The 26,868-nt window shown below is 34.3% G+C and overlaps 1 protein-coding gene across 5 annotated transcripts in view; it reads right to left on the bottom strand.

Annotated features, from left to right (window-relative positions):
• Nucleotides 1–26,868, bottom strand: part of ATP11B (ATPase phospholipid transporting 11B (putative)) — a 114,570-nt gene that overhangs the window by 70,740 nt on the left and 16,962 nt on the right. For all 5 annotated transcript variants that reach the window (XM_057306639.1, XM_048214823.2, XM_048214821.2 and 2 more), the window contains exons 2-9: nt 19,982–20,098; nt 14,541–14,630; nt 12,835–12,915; nt 8,334–8,441; nt 8,013–8,141; nt 7,257–7,360; nt 4,066–4,113; nt 1,978–2,042 (exon numbers count right to left, since the gene is read on the bottom strand). In XM_057306639.1, the coding sequence (XP_057162622.1) occupies nt 1,978–2,042; nt 4,066–4,113; nt 7,257–7,360; nt 8,013–8,141; nt 8,334–8,441; nt 12,835–12,915; nt 14,541–14,630; nt 19,982–20,098 (742 nt within the window). The remainder of the gene's footprint in view (nt 1–1,977; nt 2,043–4,065; nt 4,114–7,256; nt 7,361–8,012; nt 8,142–8,333; nt 8,442–12,834; nt 12,916–14,540; nt 14,631–19,981; nt 20,099–26,868) is intronic.

Below are 26,868 nucleotides of genomic sequence, written 5' to 3'. Positions count from 1 at the left end.
AGACAACAGCAGAACCAAGCTAAAGGTATTCAAATATACATTTTATTTTAAGAATGTGAAAGGTGTTCTTGCTAGAGAGATGAGTTAAAATACAGCATTACATGAGAGGGTCTGAAAGCCCTGGGGATGTTCTCTGGCTTTGGCCATCAGAACATGATTATGGTTTTCTTTTTTTTTTAAACTATAATAAAATATACAGTACATACAGTTTACCATTTTATTCATCTTAAAGGGTACAATTTGGTGGCCCTTAGTACAATCACAATGTTGTGCAACCCTAACTTGATAACATTTTTATCATCTTCAAAGAAAACCCTGTACCCATTAAGTAATCATTCCCCATTCCCCTCCACTCCCCACCCCCTGGGAACCATAAATCTACTTTCTGTCTCTATGAATTTGCCTATTCTGGGTATTTCAGGTAAATGGAATCATACAATATATAGTTTTTTGGGTCTGGCTTCTTTTACTCAGTATGTTTTCAATGTTTATCCATGTTACAGCATACATCAGTACTTCATTTTTTATGGGTGAATAATATTTCATTATATGGGTATCCTACACTTTGTTTATCCATTCATTAGTTGATGGATATTTGGGCAGTGTCTACCCTTTGGTTATTGAATAGTGCTGCTATGAACATCCTGTACAAGTCTTTGTGTGAACATTTACTTTCAATTCTTTTAGGTATATATCTAGGAGTAGAACTGCTGGATCATATATAGAATTGGTGGGTCATACAACAATTCTAGGTTTAACTTTTTGAGGAACTGCCGCACTATTGTTCACAGCGGCTGTGACATTTTATACTCCCACCAGCACTGTATGAGGGTTCCAAGTTCTCTACAATCACATCAACACTTGTTGTTTTCTGTTTTTTTTTTTTTAAGGATATACATATCTTTATCAGAGAGGCTCATATTGAGAGATAAAATATAGCACAGTTAATAGGAAAGAAGAGAATGAAAAGAACCTCAAACGCTGTAACCATTCAGTGAATAACACAGGCTGGGCAGTATATGGAGGCCATTTCTAAAATGGGAGGAGCTAGCTGACAGCTAAAGGTTATCTGCACTTCACAATACGCTTAGAGTTGACTCAGAACATGTGAGTTAATTTAGATCTCCAACACTAGACCACTATCTATTCATCCTTTTGATCCAGTCAGTCTACATTCCAGTAATATTTGCCATATAGTCAGAGATCAGTAAGAATTTGTTGAATGAAAGGATGAAAGAGTGAGGCAGTGGTTTTATTAATCCAATCTAACCATGTTGCCAGATTATATTGGTTCTCAACCACCATTAAAATCAGAGTTATCTTCTTAGCAGTGTTTCACAAGTATCCACAAACAGAAGACCAAGGTTCTAGTCTACTTTTAAAAAAACAGAGATTAACAGCAAAAAAACACAGTACAAAATTTTATTAACAAAGTCTTTGTAAGAAAATTATTATGGACAACATTTGACTAAGTAAATTATTCAACCAAAAGACCACAAATGCTATGCTTTAAAAAATACTTTATATAGGGGTGCCCAGGTGGCTCAGTCAGCTGAGTGTCCAACTCTTGCTTTCAGCTCAGGTCATGATCTCAGGGTTGTGAGATCAAGCCCAATGTCAGGCTCTGTGCTGGGCATGGAGCCTGCTTAAGATTCTCTCCCTCTCCTTCTGCCTACCCCCACTTGTGTGCGCTCTCTCTCTTTCAAAAAGAAATACTTTATATAAAGCATCAACATGAATCTATAATTAAAAATTTTCAATATAGGGCACTGGCTGGCTCAGTCGGTTAAGCGACTGCCTTTGGCTCAGGTCATGATCCCAGGGTCCTGGGACTGAGTCCCATGTTGGGCTCCCTGCCCAGCGGGGAGTCTGCTTCTCCCTCTCCTCTCCCCCTCCCCTGCAAGAGCTCTCTCTCTCTTTCTCTCTCTCAAATAAATAAAATCTTAAAAAAAATTTTTTTTTTCAATATATACAAACCAAAAATTTCTTTTGTGTTTTTTAACCTGGCTCCACGAAGCAAGAGACTCTCCGGCCCCAGAGGTCTAAGGAAAAAAAAAAAAAGCATTGAATATATTAAAAATTCAATTAAATTCTAAAATGGCATCTTCAGCAGAAAATCCCTGAGCTATAGGTACAACACTGCTTCCATATAAAACCAAAATCTTCGTTACTATAAAGCTGTTTTAGGTCAATTATGATGTTTGTGACCGTAACAACAAATTTGTTGTTAGCATTTCAGGCACTTTCAGATCAGTGGCTCAGAAATAAGATTATACCTATAAATAAACTCACAAAGCCATCAGTTTTAAGATTTTTAAACATAAAACACAACAAAAGATTAACCAATGATTTAAAAATGTTTGACATAATGAAATTTAAAAATTCTGTGCAAAATTGAAGTTTTTAAATGGAAAATACAGAATTAAATGCAATGTAAACATGAATTGTGGTATGAGTTGTATATAAATGCACCAATTCTCCATAATTAAAATTACACTGGATAATAAAACATAATGTAGTGAGTGAGTTAGTACTTTCTCTAGGCAAGATCGACACTACAACTTGACTACTTGCATTGCATACTTGGAGCATGGGTCTTCTTGCTGTTTGAATTTCTCTCCATAAAGGGGATATAAAATGAGAAGGAATAACTAGAAAGGAAACTGTATTTTCTTAGTGATAGCAAAATGATAAGACTGTTATGGATAAGTAAAAAAAAAAAACCCTTAATTTTGTTGCTATTCCTTATGTTTTTCTGAAACATACATATACAGTTACCTAAATCAAACAGAATCTGAACCAATTCTGAAGACATCTGCAAATCCAAACACTAAAAAATCCAATGAAGGAAGGAGGATCAAGTGTTTGGGACACGGTTAACAAGCATGGTTTTATAGTCATATTTAGAGCACACTCCATGGATATTCCAAAATCAATTATTCAGGAGGCATAAATTTTTCAATTGGTGTTGGTTCCAACAATGAGCAGAAAAACTCTGAGCTCACATTAATGTATAAAATTGGGATATAATGATAGAAAGCTTCAAATTAAAAGATAATTCATCAGTTCACTCAGGCTGCTTTAACAAAGAACATGGCTAACCTTTTTAACCATTTTAGGTGCTGGGTAACATAACTGATCTTTTGCTTTACCAGCCACAATATCTTAGTGAAATTCCGATTATGTATCCACATTTTTTCCCACTATATCACTCTTGAAATCAAAATAAAATCTAGTCATAGTTAGTCAGCAGGGGGTCCTATACTTACAAAGACTTTGTTAAGGAGTTTACTGAATGTGTTCCTATGTTAATGTTTATTAAAAATGTGAATTGGTACTGAAGTATCATGGTATTTTTGGAGGTTTTTTTGAGGTCTTCATTTAGAAAATGTTTGACTCTTCATGTTAGCGACTTATTTCATGCAGCCAATATTAACTAAACACATCTCCAGAAAAGTGGTGGAATGTTAATTGGACTAGAAGTTCAAGGGCTGATTCCAAGATATATTCTCAATTTGGCTTTGTGGTCATGAGTAACAATATAATTTCATCATATCAACACATTTCTGAAATAACTCAAAGCCTTTCATGCAGGAGCCAGAAATTAACCTGAATATTGAGGGCAAACACACCAGAACAACCAACTAAACAAAAAACCAATCAGAAGAGTAAATAAGAGGTTCTAGATTGGCCACTAAATATGACATTTATACTTGTCACACATTATATAAAACATTTTTTGTATTCTAAACTTTAAGTTGGTGGTTTAAATGGGTAAGAACTTGAATAAGAATGGCTTTTATGTTACTACCTAATACTACCAGAAAAAGAAATACAAGTATACAAATAATCTTACTAAACTATTTTGATATCATTTCATGGGATTTTTTTTTGTCCTTATTCATTGCTCTACAAATTATTAGAAGATGAAATGTTAAACGCTTTTAAATTAATGCTTTTCCATGATGCGCTGCTTACTTACCTAATCTCCCTTTAACTGGATTTTAGTCCCTCCCCAATACAATTCTCACATAATAGTAATTGGACAATGCAAATTATTCTTACCTTACAATTTCTTCCATTTGTTGAGTTATTATCATTCGTCCCATGAATCTATCAAAGAATTCACCATGTTACCAAAAGTGCAATGATTCTTTTTCGGACATCAATGGGTGAAAATTTTTTGATAGTTTTGGCGCTTTTCTTATACATGAAACAAAACTAACCTTTTGTATTTGGAATGGTCCATTTTTTATGCTAGAAGTTACATAAGTAAATGCTTATCAATCATTAAGCTTTAAAAAACTCATATTCTTGCCATCTCCACTCCAGCTATGAATGAGGTAATAAATGAAAAAATGTTTTCAAAATGGCAATGAAGATGTCATCTTATTATTAGTTTAGTCGTAATTCATAATTTCTACACAAAGCTGCATATATTTTTAGCCAACAATGGATGCTCACACATACCATAGTTTATTAAGTAAAGTCTCATACGTTCACTAATGACTCATGCATGAATTCATAAATATTCACTGAATGACGACCGTGTGAGTTAAGTGGTGGGGATAGAGTAGTAAGCAAAAACCAATCAGTGAACTCCAGAGCTTCTTTAACTTTTGGTTGCCTGACATCTAGAGTAAGTGGCCTGTTAGCATAATGGATTTTCACAGCCTAGCCTTTTGGTTCCAACTTCCACAACCAGAACAGCTCCATAGCACAGAGTCAATTCAAGTGTACAATCACTTTCTACCATAGTGAGGTAAATTCTAAGTTGAAGCAAACTCTTGACAGAACTTTCACGTTAATCATTTCACTAAGCAAAGAAATAAGCATTCCTTTCTAAATGTCCCTATTATCCCTTGTTTTCAGGTCACAGATGCTTATAGACTTTGGCTTCATTGTTTCTTGCTAATCTACTTCTACTTCCTTCAACTCCCTGTATCAGTGAGCAGCACTGAAATTTTTTTATTATCTCCACTTAATGGAATTTTATGCAGTCCTGATTGCAGCCTCAACTTTGGATTTAGATTCAAAGAACCAATTCAGCTGCTATTTCCCTGGGTATCTTTTGGAGATGATGTGTGATCACAGTCTTTCAATTTCCCCGAGCTAAATTCCAACAAGAGACCTATTTTCCTTCATTTCATCTGTCCTGTCATCCTTGATTCTAAGGTACTCCTATTCTTTTTTTTTTTTTTTAAGATTTTATTTTATTTATTCGACAGAGATAGAGACAGCCAGCGAGAGAGGGAACATAAGCAGAGGGAGTGGGAGAGGAAGAAGCAGGCTCATAGCAGAGGAGCCTGATGTGGGGCTCGATCCCAGAATGCCAGGATCCCGCCCTGAGCTGAAGGCAGACGCTTAACCGCTGTGCCACCCAGGCGCCCCATAAGGTACTCCTATTCTAAGGTACTCCTAAGTCCTGTTAATATTTTGGAGTATTTTTCCAGATTTTTTTTCCTGTATATATCTTAAAAACAAAATGGAATCATGCCATAAATACCGTTGGTAACATTTCCCCTCATTTAACATGTCCTGTCAAAAACACAGATCTACATCATTATTTTTAACGGCCACACACAGCATTGCATTTTGGAGGTTACTGCATAATTTAAATAATTCACCACTGATGGAAGTGGGTTTTTTCCCACCTTACTGATAAACAATGTAGCCCTGAACAACCTTGTATATGTATCTTTTCATGTTTTCATTAGATACATTCCTAGGAGAATTTCATTATTTCATTAGAAAAAATTTCTAGAAGTGCAGGTGCTGAATCAGAGTTTAAAAAATTAAGAGTTGTAAAAACAGAACTAAAGGAGCAAAGGAGCCCATCCCCCTCCCAACTCACCTCTGACAACCACCAGTTTGTTCTCTGTACCTAAGAGTCTGGTTTTGTTTGTTTTGTTATATTCCATATATAAGTAAAATTATACAATAGTTGTCTTTCACTGGCTTATTTCATTTGCTCTAATGCCTCTAGAGGTCCATCCATGTCGTTGCAAATGGAAAGATCTCATTCTTTTTTATAGCTGAGTGATATTTTACTGTATACATAACACTGTATCTTCTTTATCCATTCACCTATCAATAGATACTTAGGTTGCTATAAATGATACTTCATCTATTCATCTATCAGTACATCTTGGCTACTGATAATAATCATGTCATATATCTTTCAAATTAGTGTTTTCATTTTCTTTAAATACCCAGGAGTGGAATTACTGGATCATATAGTATTCCTATTTTTAATTTTTTGAGGAATTTCCATACTGTTTCCACAGTGGTTGCACCAGTTTATATTCCTACCAACAGTGCACGAGGGGGTTCCCCTTCTCTTTACATCCTTGCCAACACTTGTTATGCCTTGCCTTTTTGATACCAGCCATTCTGCCTGGTGTGACATGATACCTCACTGCGGTTTTGATCTGCATTCACTCGTGATTAGTGATGTTGAGCATTTTTTCATGTGCCTGTTGTCCATATGTATGTCTTCTTTGGAAAAATGTCTACTCAGGTCCTCTACCCGTTTTGTTTTGTTTTTTAAAGACTCACTTATTTGAGAGAAAGAGTGCACTCACGTGGAGGGAAGGGCAGAGGGAGAGGGGGAGAGAGAATCTCAGATGACATCCCCTCCACCCACTCTGGGCTGAGCAGGGATGGGCCTCGATCCCACAACCCATGAGATCATGACCTGAGCTGAAATCAGGAGTCAGTGCTTAACCGACTGAGCCACCCAGGGGTACCCCTCTTCTACCTGTTTTTTAATTTTTTTTTTTTTTTTTTTTGGTGTTGAGGTGAATTAAGTTCTTCATATATTTGGATATTAACCACTTATCAAGTATATCATTTGCAAATATCTTCTCCATTCACTAGGCTCCCTTTTGTTTTGTTGATGGTTTCCTTTGTTGTGCAAAAGTTCTTTATTTTGGTGTAGTCCCAACAGTCTATTTTTGCTTTTGTTTCCCTTGCCTGAGGAGACATATCTATAAATACGTTGATAGAGGTGATGTCCATGAGATTACTGCTTATATTTTCTTTTAGGAGTTTTATGGTTTCAGGTCTCACATTTAGGTCTTTAATCCATTTTATTTTTGTGTGTGTGGTGTAAGAGTGGTCCCATCCTAAACTTATACTTTGTTCATGGCAATAAAAATTAGTCCAATGTTTTTGTAATGTGTCAAAGGCCACAGATTAATTCTACTTCTGCAGCTCTGTCTTTTCTTAGGAAATAATCCACTACTATACCATACCTGTACAAGTCTGCTTCTGGTTGCTGACATTCTATCACAGCTATGAGAGTGTCCAAACTGGCAACTGTTTGTAATACTGCTGTTTCTGGAACTGCCACGTGTGTCTGGGAAAATTGAAAAAAAAAAAAAAAAAAAAAGAAAAAAGGATTACACTGCAGTTTCAAGTTCCAAATGGGACTTTAGGTATCATCTATTTCCAATCTCTTTTCAGATGAAATCGTAGTACACTGTACTTGAGATCACTTAGCTAGATAGCAGAGAGGAGAAAGATTACAAAATAACGAATAGAAAAAGGACCTACCTACTATGATTACCTGTCTAGACAAGCCATTTGCACATAAAAAGATTAAGTCTATATTAACAGTCACGATTTGCTCAGTCTATTATACAGCAATTTATTAGGAAAAAATATGAATTTTCACTTTCATATTCTGAAAACTGAGAACAATTTAAAGGTGTCCTTTATCTAAAAAAGCATCAAAATATTAAAGGATTACATTTTTCCTAAAAACACTTTCCATTTTTCTTTAACTTGATTAAACCACATGAAGCTGTCCTTGAAATAAATATATAACATAATTTCTTTTAAAAAAGTTATAATTTTTTTTTAAAAAAGTTATAATTTTTAAAAGCTTCAGTGATTTAAAAAATTCCTTCCTTAGCAAGTCAAACAAAGGAAAATATCACTTATAACCGACAACGTTTTGTTCACCTGGAGCAACACTAATACTCACATACAAACACACATGTACAAACCTTCAGGTTAGTTTCTCCATCCAAACTAGCAGTTGTAACGTGACAAGAACCATCAAGTCGATCTGAGGACAGAAGTACCAAATCTGCAGGAAAAATTTCATCTTTGGCTATTCGAACAATATCACCCACCTATAAGGAATCATGGGAGAAAAGTAAATATACAGATTTTATGAGGCAGAGATTTATTTTTACTGAGTTCTAAACAGGTGACCTATTATAATATTTTAATGTAGGAAAGTATGCTTTTAACTAAAATATAATCAAGATTAGAATTTGTGATACCAAAATATAATTGATTTCCATTATTTACTAAATGCATACCCGAATGTTTTTTGATCTAGTTTTTACAAGGCCACCACTTCGAACAACATAAACAGGAGCTCCATTTACTTCATTATCTGAGTTGTGTCGTAACCAATCTTCATATCCCTGTAAGTATCGAAAGAACAAAAAAAATACTCTTTTTAATGTAATTAGAAGATACTTTTATTGCATGAGAAAAAGAAAGAAAAACACTTCCTCAAAACATTTCATTTACCAGAATTATATTAGGCTAGTTTGATGCATATAACTCATGGTATTTGACATTCATTTCTACTAGAAACACTCTCTTCTCTTGGTGTCATTACACTGATATTCCTGGTTTTCATAGTACCCCTCTAGTTACTCCTCAATTTCCTTACAGGAGACTCCTTCCATGCCACCTTTATGGGCCCCCTTTTCACCCTTCTCTTTCTCACTATAAGATTTCTTCTATTCCCGTGTCTTCAAAAAGTCCTGAAATTTGTATCTCTAGCCCATATCTCTCTTTTGGACTCTAAATTTGAATATCCAACTGCATTCTTATATCTCCATTTTGATGTGTCATAGCAAACATTTCAAAACTAAATTGATGATGTTATCCTTCGAAATCTGTTGCATTTCCAATGTTTCCCATCTTGATAAATGATATCAACGTCTACTGAATTGCTCTTAGCAGAAATCTGGGGAGTCATTCTTGATTCTTATCTTTTCCTAACACCTATTCAATCTATAAGTTCTATTGCTTCTATGTAAAAATGATATTTTAATCATAAAATATAAATTCACAGAGCATTATTAGAAACAATAGCCAAAAAAAGGAATGGATTTTGAAACTGGGTTGAGTTTTTTCACTTTCTTAAACAACTGGCCAACAGAACTAATTATAATACGTACTTCAAACAAATATGGTAGGCTACATGCATCATCATTAAAAGGAGGCACAGATCAGCATTTCAGAAAGAAACCTTTGATTAAATGTTTAAGGAGTTGCAATTTTTTTTAAAGTGGAAAAGGCTTTTTGTGTTATTTTATTTTATTTTTACAGATTTTATTTATTTGACAGAGCGAGAGAGGGAGAGAGAGAACACAAGCAAGGGGAGGGGTAGAGGGAGAGGGAGAAGCAGTCTCCCCACTGAGCAGGGAGCTCGATGTGGGACTCAATCCCAGGACCCTGGGTTCATGACCTGAGCCGAAGGCAGACAGACACTTAACCGACTTAGCCACCTAGGCACCCCTTCTCATGTTATTTTAGAGAAAATTCAAGAACTCAGGGGGATAGCATAAGTACAGATAATGGAATAATATCCAAGAGATAGCATTAAGTGATAAAAATGAGGTACAGAATGTGTGTGTCCTATGCTATCATATATGAAAAAAAAGATATGCCTGCCCATGTGAACATTCTGCATAGATATCAGGACTGATGTACAAATATATCAGGAGAGGAAAACAGGGGACTGGGGGGTTAGGAATATAAAAAACTTTTACTATATGCTATTTTGTACTATATCTGTTTTTGAAAAATATGTGCATCTATTACCAAAAAATATAACACTATAAAATATAAAGCAAATATTAAGGATTGCTTTGAAGGTCTATTTTTTTTTTTCAAGGAGAAACCTTTTGGGAAACCATTCTTAAGATACTTAAATTACACTGACCTCATTTAAGATGTGGTATGTCAATTTCAGAGAAATTTAACTGAGAGTCAAAATATCTTTTCTGAAACTATCAAAAAGCACAATTCCTTTTATAGTCAGATGACATTAATAGCTGAGCAAAGACGATAAAAACATTATCTTTTAAAAAACAAATTCACAAATTCTAATCCACCCCATATACTGCCAGATTAATGTTTCCAAAACATGGTTTTAATTCACGATCTTGCTCAAAACCCCCTCAATAACTCTCAATGCTTACAACAAAGAATCTTCCAGCCTCTTTAATTTAGTATCAACCTACATTTCCAGTATTATCTTTTAATACTTTCTTCTACAGGGTCAAACATTTAGTCAGACATGTCATTCCCCAAAATAGGTCTTGGCTTTTCCTGCATTTAGCCTTTGCCCGAGTTGTTCGTGTCTATCTCACCTTCTTCACCAACTGTCCTTTTACCAATATTCCAAGTTTCATTTCTATTATTTATTCCACAAAACCTCCCTGATTATCAGATGAAGTGTTCCATCCTTTCTCTGAATATCTACAGCTCATTGGCTCTTATTAGTATCTTATTAAACTGTAATTATTATTGTATTTGGTCTTACCTTCCCTACTTCATAGGGTTTAAGTGCACAGAAGCAAAGACTTTGATACTTACGAGAGCACTATATCTTACATTATGCAACCAGAGAGAAGACTTAATATGTAAGCATGATTGGAAGCAGTTAAAAAACAAAATAACAACTTCATTCATATTAAAGTGTAAATAACTGATAATAAAGCTTTTCCTCTTTTGATAAAAGTGCAAAGGCAGACTAAAAGGGGAGAAGACAAGGGAGGAAGAGTGGAACATGGCAACTTTCACTTTTATAATTTTTCTAAAACTTGTTCCACTAATCTATAGTGATGGATATATAAAGCTGAACAGTACACACTCTGGTATGAGTGTGTTTATTGGATGAACAAAACTTAGGAACAGTTACTGCATTAAGAGAAAACTCTAAGTTCTCAAACTGTTCCTGAACAAGGGAGAAAATCCTTACAGATCAAATTTTCTCTCTGAAAATTATGACCTTTCATATTTCTTCTTTTGCCTTAGTTGTCAAGAAACTCTCAAGTAAATTTAGTACTCAACTGCAATAACCATACTAACACAGGTTTGAGGTATAATCTTCCTACTTCCTAACTTTAGATTTTATGTGTTTTACTTAACTCATTTGGAGAAAGACAGGCTGTCAATTGTTATTATCATATTAAACTCTTTCATTTTGCAGATGTAAATTCACCACTATTTCTCAATTCAGTTAATGACATCACATTTCAATTAAACTCAGTCTATATTTGGCCAAATATATTGGGAAATCAGGGCTTCACAACTTTTTACATTGCTTTAAAAAATATTCAATAGATTTATTCATTCATTTATTCATCTATCAAACAAATATTTCTTGAAGGCCCAATATGTGCATGACTTTGTTCTGGTCACTGGAAATAATCCAGTATATAAAACAAAGTCTCTGCGCTCATAGAGCTCAACATTCTAATGAAGATAAGAGACAAACTAATAAACATTTATTCAACAGAACAGGTGGTGACAAACGATTAGGAAGAAAAAGACCAGATCAGGAAATGCGAGAGTGACATGGTGGTCAGGAAAAGCCTAAGATACCCATGTGGAAATGTTGCACAAGCATTTGTATATATGTGTCTGGAGTTCAGGGAATAGTTTTAGGATACATATTGATTTGAGAACCATCAACATATAAATGGTAAATAATTCACTAGACTAAATGAAGTTACCTAAGAAGGAAAGTATTTATAGAAAAGAGGTCCAAAGAACAAATATATGTTACTTCAATGAAATAAATGACATCTACAAAACCAAGTAAATATGTAACTTTATGAAATGATTTGGATACTTACTGAGTTGCACAAATTCTAGCCTCCAATAAAAGAGTAAAAGCAAACCTAATGAAAGCAGTACCATGATATTCTGACACACCAGATTTATAATGTAACTGTTAATCCATATAATGTAACTGTTAATCCTTGTATCCTTCTATGTAAGTAATAAAGAATATACTACAGCTCAGAATTACAGAATATTTGTCAATTTTATTTCCATGTCTATTTAAATCTTATCCCTAAATCTTATAAGATGGAAACTTATCATATTTACAATTATAATTTAATTAACTCTCTTTCAGGTGGAAGGATCATCTATTTAACTGGGCTCCTGACAAGATTTTTTGAGAAGTGATAGCTATACAGATAGGACATTTCTATGACTTACTTTATTTCTTACTCAGCATGTATATCTAATAATCTAGCTTTTCTATACCCACATTTTAATATCAATTCAAGATTTGGTTGAAGCTGTTTCCCCTAGGGTATTTACTTTATATAAAAATCAACATCATCAGGGAAAGTTGTAGAAAGTAGGAAAACACTATACAATTTTTATTCAAAATGGTCGTGCCAAAAGTACAAGCTTCACTCCCTAGAAATATATCCCTTTTGAATTGTACTTCCTTTAAATATTGCCAAACCTACCAAGATGATTATAATAATTAATCTGTTTCATATATAAATTGGTTTGTACATATAAAATGCTTGTTTTTGGATACTTCCTAGGTGTGTCAAGGGAACAACATATTTTAACAATGGTAATCATTCCATGAATTCCTAGTACCTGAAATATAAAAGTGGCTTAACTCAGTTTAATTTTACCATATGAAATATCAAATTTGTTGCTTTCTTATGGAAATTATTTTCATAACAATAAATGTTAGTTTGAGGTAGAAATACTTAGCAACTTCTAAATAACTTCGGGCGGGGGGAATAGAAAGTATTTTCATACCTGCTTTATGGCGGTTACTGTTATCACAAAGAATAACGGAAGCCCACTGGTAATTGGACTGGTAGGTGTATCAATCATAAGCTAGATTTATAACAACAAAAAAGAATGCAGAATATTAATATTTTTATACTGTACACGTCACACCTATAACATGTAAAATCTCATACTTATTGGGAATTCTGAGAACACTATAAAAAGTGTTTATCATGGTCCAGAGTGAAAAATAATAGGAGATATCCACAGAGTTTAGTCCGCAGTTTCACCAAGTTCATTTTGTCAGCTGTTATATGAAGTTAATCGAGTATCTAAATCTATTGCATACCCACAAATATTGCTAGAATGAACTCAGTCACTCTGCCTTTTAGCACAGAGTACTTAAGGTCTTCCTCCTCAGTATTTGCCTAGAAGCAGAGCTACAGCTGCTCAGAATCTCATTTTACATTTTTTTGCCCATCCTGGTAAATGCTGAAAAGTTCGTCAGCAATTTTTACGCTGGAATTCAGAATAAATTCACCACTTACAAGAGAGAACAAGGAATGGGACTAGGAAAAGGATTTTTTTCTACAGTGATTTTGTTACATCTACAGAGCCAGAGGGGTAAAGCTCAGAAAATGATGCCATAATTATGATCTAAATCATACAACTGAGGTTTCAATAAATTGCTGGAGAAGTAATTTTTGCAGTAATTATGTTCGGTTAGTTAAAAAATGGATCTAATGGTTTATTAATGTTCCTTTACCCTGAATAGGCCAATTAAATTGTTCTATTCCACAGACAAGCTGGATTCCTGATCTTAGCTAGTAATTTCACAAATGCATGTGTTATGTGGACATGGTTAATATAAATTCTCACTTTTCCAAGAAAACCAAGCTGATGTTCTATTGACAGAAAATCAGAAGTTCCTTCTCTGTTCATGAAGGAAAGCAATTTTTTAAAAAAGTAAATGTTTCCTCAAGCTTTGAAGTAATCACTTGACAAGTTTTTTTTCCTTCTGAAATTCCAGGTTCTATGAGAGTAAAGTTCAGTTTATACAAAAATTCAATGCCACACTGAGATTGCTAACATCATCAGAAAAGAATAACCCATTTAAAAGAAAATGGCAATCACTCTTTTTAAATCTTTACTTATACTCAAGTTTTATAAGCTGTTCTCTTGACACTTTGATATTAGAAAAAGAAAGCATAATGTGAAAATTAAGAAACTGTGAAAGAGTTTATAATGAATACAGATTTAAGAAAATGGTCCCCATAATAAAAATCCATACTCGTGGGGATTCTTAAAAATTAAAATTAAAAAAAAAACTTAAAAGTAAAATTTACAATGAAAACAAAGGAAAAGCCAAAAAAAGATTTTCATGGACAAAGATAGTTCCATAGGCAGAAATGTGCCAAAAACACGTGCTGTATATTAAAAGCCAAAATATTTATGTTCTGAAGGCAGAGCAACTGAAATGTAAAATTGGCTTCGATTATGGTTATCTACACCACAGCATATCAGTTATGAAACAAAATAAAATTAGTATTAAAAATTCACAGGCTAATTTTTAGAAATCTGTATGTGGTTTAAATCACAACATTCACTGATTACAACGGGGAAGCTCTGCAGAAAAAAAAAAAATGGTCCCATAGTAGAATGCAATGTAACTTTTCCCTGAAGACATAATTTTAGCAATCATTCTATAAACTTTATTGAGTGATAAAGCTTACCTGAACCAAAAATATAATAAGAAAATAAAAGTTTGCCACTCTTCTGAATTGTTCAAATAAATTTTTTGGAACAAAATTCCACACAGTATACTAAAAAAAAAAGAGAGAGAGAGAGATAAATTAATATATAAAGGAATATACACTATATTGATGTAATAATAAGAAAAGTAAAATCAGATTTACTAAGCCCTTAGACAAATTATGTAAATCCTGATGCTACAAAAGCTATCTGGCTTTTAAGAGTTTCAGAACTTTTATTCTATTCTTTTGTATTTCTTATACTATTTATTGGCAATTTTAGTGTAATTTAAAAAGATGAGATAAACTGGAACCTATCAGTCTTGCTATTAAATTCTTGATTTTTTAGAAGTTGGAGATGACAGATCTAAAACAACATTTAAAAATTTATTTTGGACTCTGGTTACACAAAACTAAACTAATGTTAAAAAAAATAAGAGCTGGGGCGCCTGGTGGCACAGCGGTTAAGCGTCTGCCTTCGGCTCAGGGCGTGATCCCGGCGTTATGGGATCGAGCCCCACATCAGGCTCCTCTGCTATGAGCCTGCTTCTTCCTCTCCCACTCCCCCTGCTTGTGTTCCCTCTCTCGCTGGCTGTCTCTATCTCTGTCAAATAAATAAATAAAATCTTTAAAAAAAAAAAATAAGAGCTGATAAAAATGCTGACACTAGATACAATTTATTTTCTATTTTATGGAGCTCAGTGTCTGAAATAAAGGAAATAGTATAATTATTTGATTATTCTTTGTTAAGTACAGAATATGGAAAAATAACCTAGAATGTGAAAAAGATTAAAAAATACTTTATATAAGTGATCACTGGTATAACCATCAAGAAAATATCTCATAAAGGCATGAAAATCTGTCACAGTGTCAATTTTTAAAGTAAGACACTTAAATGACCTTGGACTAATCTCTCTGCACCCACTTTGTGCCTCTATAAAATGAGGACCATAATAACCATAGTGTATAGGGCTGTTATAAGGTTTACATGAGCTAATAAATTTATGAAGCACTTAGGACAGAAACTGGCTCATATTAACTGCTATGTGTCTCTTATATTATTAATCAGCATACAGCCTATAATGCTATGTTACAGGGGTAGGGTAAAACAGTACAAATTTTATGTGCATCACTAACTATTCACAACACAACTTCATATATGAAACAGGAAAACACTTTGTAGTACTGTTACTTTATCCTATATACATTCTCTCAGTAGAATATAAGATCCTTGAGGCTAGGGACATTGTTTTATTTACTACTCTATCTCCAGCACTTACCACTACTACTCAGCACATAGTTGAAGATCAAAACTGTAGCAGAACAGATGAATACACACATACATACATACATAAGGTTGAAATGAATTTTTTTTCAGATAACTATCCTGATGTCAGGCAATGAAGCCTTAATGGTTATTGACCATTTCGAGATTTCTAAGGAGGCAGTTTACCTAATTTCCTCCGGTGCAATGTAAGATGGTTCTAATTTCTGAATTTTCTTATTTCAAAAATTCACTTCTTCATAAGTTGTTTGAGACCTGAAATGTCCTTTCCCATATGAACAATTTTATAAATAGGGTTAGGTTCCCAGAAGAGCCCACAAAAGCCTGTTTGACCCAAGGATATATAAGCAGTACAATACCTAACAACATTTCTCTCAGGTGAAATTATATTTTCAGTTCATATCTGAAATATCTGAAACATATTTTCCTGTGGTAGGGGTACCACTGTGGTTCCAGAATCTGGGAGTGGGGATTATGTTCAGGGTTCTGGAGAGAAGAGAGGCAGATGCTTTTTATTCACCGCTCTATGTGTACATATGAGATGGTAACTTTGGGTCATATCATCTCCAGCTGATCTTAACTGGGAATAAAAAAACAGCTGTCCCTATAGGGGTCAGAGTATTCCAGGTAACTCCCTTAGTTACCAAATCAAATATATAAACCTGCATAGGAATCAAGTTGGCAACGTCCTAAGTTTACATCAATCTATTTAAATCATTAACAGTGACAATATATTTTGTCTTCCAAAATCTTGAAAAAAACAATTACATAAATTGGAAGTAAGGTAATTGGTTTCAGGATATTTTCTTTGGCTAGTTCAATAACACATGGAAAAACTCAGAATAAATAAAAATTTATTAGGAAAACTAGCTTACAAATATTAGGAATTTTTGTTTCCAGGTCTTCTAAAATATAAATAAATTAATAGACTGAATGAGCCTAAATTCTGTGCTTATTCTATCATATGTAGAGGAGGAACTATAGAATATTAAGCAATATAAAAATATTCTAAGAAAAAGAATGATTTATTATGCTTTAAAATTATTTTAGTTATTATGTAATAATGGTCAATAAAAATAAATTAGAAGTATAACTTCTTTAGAGCTATGTATATGACTATACAATTGACCTTTTTCCTCAAATTCTGACCTTAGTAAGAAAACCAAGACGTAGTTATGAAATTAAATCTTTTGAAAGAAGTTGAAATTTAAGATAGTTACTATGGTAAATTAAACGGAAATATCACGTATCTACAATGTGCAAGACACTTGCACTGTGAGAGGAACAAAGAAGTTTTAATATTAGAGGAAATTAAGAACAAAATATCAATAGCTATATTCAAAGATAAAGTAAATGGAGGAATATATAAAGAACTAAAATGAAAAGCAGTCAGAAAGAAAAATTTAATGAAGAAGGTCATATTTGACATGGCTTAAAGAGGGGAATATTCAATAGGCCGAAAATAGGGGACAATTAAAGGGAGACCATTTCAGGAAAAAAAAGACAGCATGTACACAGGCAGAGAGGAGGAAAGTTCATCGTGACTTTGTGGGATAGAAAATAATACAGTGTGGAAGAGTTTAAGGGAATAATAAGGGAGTAGAAAGGTAGTTAAAAGGGAATTTAGAAAAAGCCCCATTTATGGTCAGGAAAAAAATGGACACTGTCTATATAAATACCCACATTCCTGAATCTGTGGTCAAAAACATGAATTTTACATTTCCATAAAAACATGAAATCTACAATCTCTGCAGAAACATAAAATGTACATTTAAAAAAACATGGTATCAACAGCACAGCAAAGGCACAGTAGTAGGGAAGTTCAACATGGGTTTATGGAATAGCAGGTAATCTGGTTTGTAAGGAGTATGAGAAAGCAGTAGTGGAATAATTAGGGAGTAATGAGAGAAAGAGTCCTCATATGCTTAAAAAAAAAAGCAATGTTTATTTAAATATCTACATTTTTTTTTAAAGATTTTATTTATTTATTTGACAGAGAGAGAGAGACAGCCAGGGAGAGAGGGAATACAAGCAGGGGGAGTGGGAGAGGAAGAAACAGGCTCCCAGCAGAGGAGCCTGATGTGGGGCTCGATCCCATAACGCTGGGATGACGCCCTGAGCCGAAGGCAGACGCTTAACGACTGCGCCACCCAGGCGCCCCTAAATATCTACATTTTTTTTTTTAATGTACATTTTTGAAACTGTGGTCAAAAACAATAAACCTAACACTGCTGCATATGAATACAATCATATAAAGATATTTAATACCAGTTTTCCAGGACACTCAGCTTTCAATACTGGCAGAGGACTAAAGTGGTCCTATAACTCCTAGCAGATAAGAATTACAAAAACTAGATTTTAAAAATGGATCCTGGAAAGTATCCAAAATATAGATAGAAACTGGAAGAGAGTTTAATTTTAAAAAAACATAAATGGAGGGAATATGAATTGTGAACTATGGCTTCTTAGCCTGTAGACACTATCCAACTCTCACACCTATGGCAGCAAACAGTAGGGGAAAACTACAACCTTATCACAAAATATGACATAGATTTGAGTTCAGGGCCAGAAAAGTACATGGAAATTTAGGGGGAAATACTGGTAGTGAAAGAACCATGCAAGGAAAATGACTCATATTCAGAATGTAAACTATCCAAACCCAGGCTAACAGCTAAACTCTGCACCAAAAAAGGAATGAACTACTGATACATGCAACAACAAAGATGAATTTCAAGATTATTGTTACATCAAAAGAAGTCAGACACAGAAGACTCATACTATATGACTGTATTTATATGAAATTCAGATAAAACTATAGTTATAGAAAGCAGATCAGTGATTGCTAGTGCTAGAGGTGAAGAGGACTGGCTGCTAATTCTTTAGTGATGGATTTTTCTATATTTTGATTTGTGATGGTCACATGTTGTTATACATTTGTCGAAACTCATCAAAATTAGCAAATTTTAGTGTGTTTCAATTATACCCAAATTTTTAAAAAACCTTAAAATTTTCAAAAGGACTTTTAAAAAAGATTTTAATAACTTTTATTATTTATTTGAGAGAGTGTGTGTGTGTAATACAAAGATGCTTCTTAAGGTGGTCTATTAAGCAACAGCAATGATCTGAGGAGAACTTTACCCTTAGTCTCTCTGATTCACATCCTAACTACACTGTCCAATAGGTAAGCACTAGTTGCATATGACTGACATTTAATTTAAAATAAATTAAAATTTAAAAATTAGGTTCTTCCATGGCATTAGCCACATTTCAAGGCCTAACTGGCCCTATATAGCTACTGGCTATTAGAGCAGACAGCACAGAAAACATTTCCTCCATCATGAGAGAAAAGTCTATTAGGACAGCGTGACCCTGTAATCTTCAAATTCAAGATAAACTAAGACATCTTAAAAATGTCATAGAAAGGGGCGCCTGGGTGGCTCAGTCAGTTAAGCATTTGCCTTTGGCTCAGGTTATGATCTTGGGGTCCTGGGATCCAGCCCCGCATCAGGCTCTCTGCTCAGTGGCGAGTCTGCTTCTCCCTCTCCCTCTGTGATCTCTTCTCACTTTCGCTCTTTTTCAAATAAATAAAATCTTTAAAAAAATGTCATAGAAAAAAAAATGAAACAAGGAAGAATATGTGAGTGAAGCAGTACCTTGGTACTATAAAATGTTTACAGAAGAGTGGCAAAATTGGAGGAAGAGAGGCTTTAAAGTCACACAGAACTGAGTTCAAACTCCAATCTTGTCATTTACACTGTGCGCAACCTAGGTAATTTATTTCCCAATGCTTTAATTGAAGAAACAAATATAAAATGAGCATAATACTTTATAAAAGCTACCTCAGAGTTCTAAGAATTAAATGATATGAGATGTACCTAACATAGTGCCTGGCACACAGTATAAATATTAGTTCCTCAGTTTAATTTCAACTAAGGATAATTTTTGGTGTGTTAGTTACCTGGTATTAGCAACTGGCAACTCCTTTTACTTTACAGTTCACAATTCTGGTTAAGATAAATTTGCCAACCACCATTTCCTTGAATTTTTAAGGATACAAATATATACTAGAAAACACAAATCACTTTTCAAAACAAAATGGAACATATCTATAGTTTTAATATTAAGTGTTAATGCTTACCTTAGATGAAATGATCCGGTTATCTATAAATTTCTGAGGTGTATAGAGGCCATTCTGAGGAAACCTGTTGGCTATGTAAATAGTTCTTGTGTCACTTTGATGTGGTGGGTCAAAACCCTAAGACCAAGAAAAGAAAAATAATGATCAACAAGGTTAGTTGTCATGATTCTTTACCGTTGGTTTTATTTAATCAGATTGTACATATTATTACTAGACTTGAATTGCATATAGGCTCAATCTACGTAATTATTAGCAGAGTTAAACCATATATTTTTTTCTTTCCCAGGTAAACTAGTATATTATCTTCAAATATAAACTAACTAGGTAACACATCTGGTAATGAAAAATAATCCATACTCTGTTAGAAATGCTACCATAAGGGGAAAAAATCATATAGAAGATCTACAGAAGCATCCGAGGAAAAGATTTCTTTCCTTCCCTTTCATTCCTGTGGGTTCCTTGCCTTTCTTCTTAATATGGATTCCTACTAGTGATGTGGAAATCCTGTGTAGTGATGGCCTAGCCAGCACCTACCACATCTGATGACAAAGATTTATTATTTTATTTCTTCCACACCAAGATCAACTTGGTTTCCAAGAGCTTTGATCCCACAGGCCTCACAATGCATTGGGTAGGGTCTTGCCCAGATTCATTCCACATAATCATCTCTTTGTGCTAGTTATGTTATCAATCAAATCCCTGAAATATGGATATATAATTCTGGCCTGAGAATTAGGAAACCATCTCTCAAGGTACATTTAGTAATGATCTCCAGTGTAAAAGTTTTCTCTGGAACAAGAATACTGATATTTTATCTCCACAGTATTTTACTATTTTCCTAGGTGGCAAGTAAATCTTCAATACTCTTTTGGCAGATCTCGGGGATCCTTTGACAGGCTGAAAGCAACCACCAAAAGCAAGGCCTTTTGGGGGGGTTCTATCTGGCAATGATCTGAAATTTCTCAGATTTTCATGGTGGTCAAAAGGCTCTTTACTACTGCTACTAAGTTACTAAAAAGTTAACTAAAGTTGGTATTCTTAACTATATGTGCGTACCTACTTGTAGGTAATAAGGACTCTAATTTAGTAATCTACTAAGTAAGTGATGTGGCTGCCATTCAACACTTCGCATCCCTGTAAAATTTCCATTAAGCAGATACATACACAGTGGAAATTCCCATATTACCTAAAGATATATTTTGTTTAGTACATCAGAATATCAACAGTGCTATGTATAGGTTTCAACTGCTGTTATTCTTAGTTTTAAAAAATTTATTCTGTGATCTTAGAAACAGCTAGTACAAGACTGTGAAAATTAAATGCATTTGTATGCTCCATAAAAAAACCATGAAGTTTCATTTTATTTGTTTATGCTATTTATAGCGATGACCACATTTTGTGGATGTTAATGTGCCATTATGTGTCTGATTTCAAAATCAGTTTCTTCAAAGATAAAATGTGGCATGCATATTTATCTTCCTCATAAATTTTCCGTTAAACATTTCATAATTGTTTCCTATAATAACTCATTGGGGGAAAAGGCAGGTCTCAAAACTGGAGTTGGAACTCACTGCTCTATCTAGAATACTGCAATCACCTTAAAGATATACGCCATTTATCCATTCGACAAATATTTATTGAGTTTTAGTACCATGTTAATCCATGTAGGATTATGTGATTTGTTAATTACTCAAGCTAATCACAATATGCTCCGTCTCAATAAATCAAAATGAATGAACAAAGAGTCTGCATGCTACTGCTGTAATCTATGGCCGTATTTCTCAAAGGGGGCTCACATGAGGTTTGCCAGTAAAGTTCATAAAGTTACTAGAGGGACAGACACACAGGTAACTGGAACATTAGACCGCGTGAAGCACATTTATTCCACATCCCTCTGTAACCATGTAAAAATAATAGTGTTACATACCTTGTATGTAAGCTTTAGGGATAAATTAAATTAAAAAAAGTATATTTGTGTTCTGAAAGAATATATAAATCTTTTTTTTTTTTTTTGAGAGAGAGAGAGCATGCGTGCATGTGCGTTCACGTGAAAGGGCCGCAGAGGAAGAGGGAGAAAGAGAATCTTAAGCAGGCTCCATGCTCTGTGTGGAGCCCGATACAGAGCTCGATCTCATGACCCTAAGATCATGACCTGAGCTGAAATCAAGAGTCAGATGACTGACTGACTGAGCCACCCAGGCACTCTAAAAATACATAAATCTTTAAGAAGATGTCAAGACAATTGAGACTGAGAACCACTAATGTAGAATTTTATTTTTCACTAAATTCCACCAAGACTGCAATGTATTACTATGTACATCTAAAGTTACAAAACAAAAAGCAAAACAAAGACTCCCCCAAATTACATATGTTACTTATATATGTTACTATTCTAACACTTATTCATGACTTTCCAGGAAGCAAATACTCATCCTTCTCCATTCATCTCCACTGGCTGTACCAGTAATCACATACTAAAGTTTTGAAACTCCTTAGATTTCTATAGTCATTTCGAGGGGAAATATTGAAATGTTTTAAAAAGAAAATCAATTTCAAATTAAGCTAAATTTTAAATGCAGAATCACTATATTCTAAAATATCATAATTTAACGTAATTCCAAAAGGAGAATGATGAGTTTTTCGTTATTCTATAATATCCACGTATACATTTTCAATTTTTTCAGTTGTAATTAATTCACATGATCTCACTCATTTTATAATCAATGGCATGCCTATATGTGTGGGTATTTTTTTTCCCACGAAATAATTAAATTTTATATTCATGACTGTATAAATTTTATATTTGGGAAAGCCAGATGTCCCTTATGGAAAAAAACCTTTAACTTCAGTTCATTAGCATCACCTTCTCTGCAACAAATGAAGTCAGTTACAAGCAATAAAAAGAATAAAGCTGTCCAAAAATAAAGAAAGTGGCTTAGAGCAGGATCCATAAATGGGCTTCGGATCTGTGAATCTCTGAAACTGTATGCAAATTTGCATAACATGTGCACTTTTCTGATGAGAGTGAGCACAGGTCATTGGTTTTTCACGATATAAAGAAGCTTAAAACCACTTACCTAAAGTCTTGCTTTATAATCAGTTCTCCATCTCAATATGGCAGATTTTAAAAATACCAGATAATCTATGCTTCAATAACACCTCTACCCTTTTTAAAAGGAGTCAAAACAAACATGTTATCAAAATTAACTGTATAACTATACTGTTAGTGTGAGGTTCAAGTATTCCACGCTATTCTAGCAAGCATTAACCGCAATTCATGGCAGTGAGAAAGAAATACAGTCTGAACTTCCTAATCACTAGGTTAAGGCTACATGCCAGAGTTGGCACACATGACATTTTCTGTTGTCATCTCAGACTACCCATTCACACCTTTAACGCCTTGGTGGTGCTAGCCTGCTTCGTTCTCCTCTGATTTCATCTTGCTCTGGGTAAAGAAACTGAGATAGATTAATGCTATTCTAGTCACCCTGATTCTATTTTAATTCCTGCTAAAAAGTAGTGTTTTGGAAGCACACAAATTTAAACTATTTAAAAATAAAAAACTCTCATATTCTATAAAAGTATGAAATTCAAAACCTCTTTTCAGTCTGGATTTGTGAGCATATGTTAAAGTCACAGGTATTTAAAAAAAAGTGGGTAAGGTGGAAAAAATCTCTGGATGGGTTCTTGGGGAAGAACTGATAACCCACAGGACTGGTTTGAAAAAAGAGACTCCTTTTATAACCACAAACTGATGAGACCTAGGGAAACCAAACTAGTAAACAACTTTGTAATTTTTAGAAGTTAGTTTTTGACACACAGCAGGGTTTGGAAATGAATCACAACATTTTACATTTTCATACCAACTATACCAGCCTCTCCATAATCTCAAAATCTCAAAAGATTTTATGAAAAATACAAACATTACAAATAAAAGCACTAACAAGAGACTAAAACCAAAGTCCTATAATTAAAATTGTTACACTTCTTCAACATAACTAAGAAAACATCATCTTTAGGGTTCACAGTGATCAAAGTAAATTTGTGCTTCTTATTCTTATGTGATTTATTTCCTCTAAAATATAAAGAAAAAAGCTTCAAAACAAACCATACACCAAAAAACCCATCAAAACTCAAAAAACAAAGAAGCTTCAGAGTCAAAACTGCAATACCACTGTTATTAAAAGAAATGAACAAAAGCTTTATTTACATCACACACTTTATTATATGACAAAGTAATTTTTGTTGACTGTATGCTCCAGTGTACACAGGCATATGAAAATGGCCTAGCAAAAATATGATACTGGGGCAGAATGATTTAGTGTATTTTACCAAATCTATACACTTAATTGGGAATTATTGTTTACTGGACGTAGACCTAATGAAGGTACTGGAAGGGCAAGATAATTTTACACTGTTAACAGAAGGAAGGTGATAGAAAATAACTTAAAATGCCTGTGATATAAACAAGTGCAATAATTAAACTTTCTGTTTCATGTTACGTAATTTTCATTTTAGGACTTTAGGTTGTTTGCCATCTATCAAACCAGTCTGAGATTCTAGGAATTTTGGCTTACTGCAGGGGTGGATTAGGACTGGCTTTCTAACTATATGATATAAAATTCAGAGGGATCTTTGACTCTAAAGTTCTTAAATCATCTGTCAGTGCTTTACTACAAGAAGCTCATCTCTGATAGGCTATGATATTACTTCCCAAACTTGATTTCCTATTCCAACATACACCTCCAGCAAAAGCCTTTCATCCTTCAAGTTTCAGCTTAAGAGTGGAGCTATCAGTTCTTCCCCAAAAGGTAAAGCTCTCAGTGGAGCTTTACCTGACACTCCTTTTTCCCCAGAAACAAAGGAAGGCACCTGTTATTTATTATGCTCACCAAACCTTTTACACACTTTCATCATGGATTTCATTACATGGAATAGTAATTGCTTGTCTGTATATCCATCTTCCCTTCCAGGCTAAAAATTCTTAAAGGCAGCATGTACCTATTAATTATTTAATGAATATTTACTGAATGGGCTAAATTCTCTAGTTTCTAGGTTCCAGGCTTAGTTTTTAAATATCCTTAACAGTAACTTTTCTACCAAATTGAATTTAAGTTCGATGATATTTAAATGAAAACGGAAAAACTTTAAAAGTGATTCTGCACAGTGAAATCTACCATTACCAGTAAAAGAGAGGCTAAGAAGCTTTTCATTCTGCTGTTCCTAGATTTATCTTATTCTCATCAAAGCCATTTGTTAAAGCTTTACAGTTGGTGGGGGTTTGTTCTGTCTGTCAAAGAAACCAACTTCTATTAGGGAAATGCAAATCAAAACCACAATGAGATACCGCCTACCACCCATCAGGATGGCTACTATCAGAAAAAAAACCAAACCAAAACAAAACAGAAAACAGTACTGGCAAGAATGTGGAGAAACTGGAATCCCTGTGTACTGCCAGGAGTGATGTAAAGTGGTACAGCCTCAATGGAAATACGGAAACTCTTCAAAAAAAGTAAACACAGAATAATCATATGATTCATCAATTCCACTTCTGGGTACATACTCAAAAGACATGAAAGCAGAGATGAACAGATATTTGTATACCCATGTTCAAGGCAGTATTACTCGCAATAGCCAAAAGGCGGAAGCAACACAAGTGTGCATCAACAGGTGAATGGATAAACAACTTATGGTACACACATACAATGAGGTACTGTTCACCCTTAAAAAAGGAAATTCTGACACACGCTACAACATGAATATACCTGAAAGACATAATGGTAAGTGAAATAAGCCTGTCACGAAAGAAAAATATTGTATGATTCCTCTTTTTTTTTTTTAAGATTTATTTATTTGAGAGAGAGAGAGAGTGTATGCACGCACATGAGTAGGGGGAGGGGCTGAGGGAGAGAGAGAACCTCCCACAGACTCCCTGCTTAGTAGGGAGCCCAATGCAAGGCTTGATTCCACGACCCTGAGATCATGACTTGAGCTGAAACTAAGAGTCAGACACTTAACCGACTGAGCCACCCAGGTGCCCCTGTATGATTCTTCTTATACAAGAAATCAGCCAAATTCAGTTTGCCAGACGTTTAGTGAATGAGGGAACAGGGAGTTTGTGTTTAAAGGTTACAGCGTTTCAGTGTGGGAAGATAAAAAAGTTCAGGACGTGGATGGTGGTGAGGGCTGCACAACAATGTGAATGTACCTAATGCTACAGAACTGCAGACTTAAAAATGTTAAAATGACGAATTTTATGTTATATGTACATATATATATACATATATATATAACACACCACAATTAAAGTATCAATTTAAATAAATCAGTTTCATCCATTTGAAATTTTCTGATGGATTAAAAGAGTCTATTTGGTCATAATTCAACCATTATAATAATGAATGCCTTTTGTTTGTTAGACTGGTGATTTCCACGTATGGCAACAGAGACATTTATCATAAAAATGTGTGAGGCTGTTTTAGACCAAATTTAAAAATCATAGACTAAAAAGCCTAAATTTGATTTTTTGTTGTTGTTCTGCCTATCAGGTTGAACACTGACGAGCCAAGAAGTGAAACCGGTAAATCTTCTAGCTGTGGTATCCAAATTAGAGACAGAGGGGTAAAAAGAAATAGTTTTTTTTTTTTTTAGGGCGAGAGAGAGCGAGCGCACACACATGCAAGCAAGGGGAGGGGCAGAGAGAGAGATTCTTAGGCAGGCTCCACGCTTTTGGAGCCTGATGTGGGGCTCTATCTCAATACCCTGAGATCATGACCTGAGCCGAGATCAAGAGTCCGATGCTTAACCGACTAAGCCACCCAGGCGCCCCTAAAAAGAAATTTCTACCCAGGTTTCTCAAATACTTCTGAGCCTTCTCCTTCTCCCCT

The sequence above is a fragment of the Ursus arctos genome, unplaced genomic scaffold (genome assembly GCF_023065955.2).
Source record: "Ursus arctos isolate Adak ecotype North America unplaced genomic scaffold, UrsArc2.0 scaffold_4, whole genome shotgun sequence".
NCBI classification, from domain to species: Eukaryota; Metazoa; Chordata; class Mammalia; order Carnivora; family Ursidae; genus Ursus; species Ursus arctos.
The sequence above is the reverse complement of the archived record's forward strand: the minus strand, read 5'-3'. Positions and strand labels throughout refer to the sequence as shown.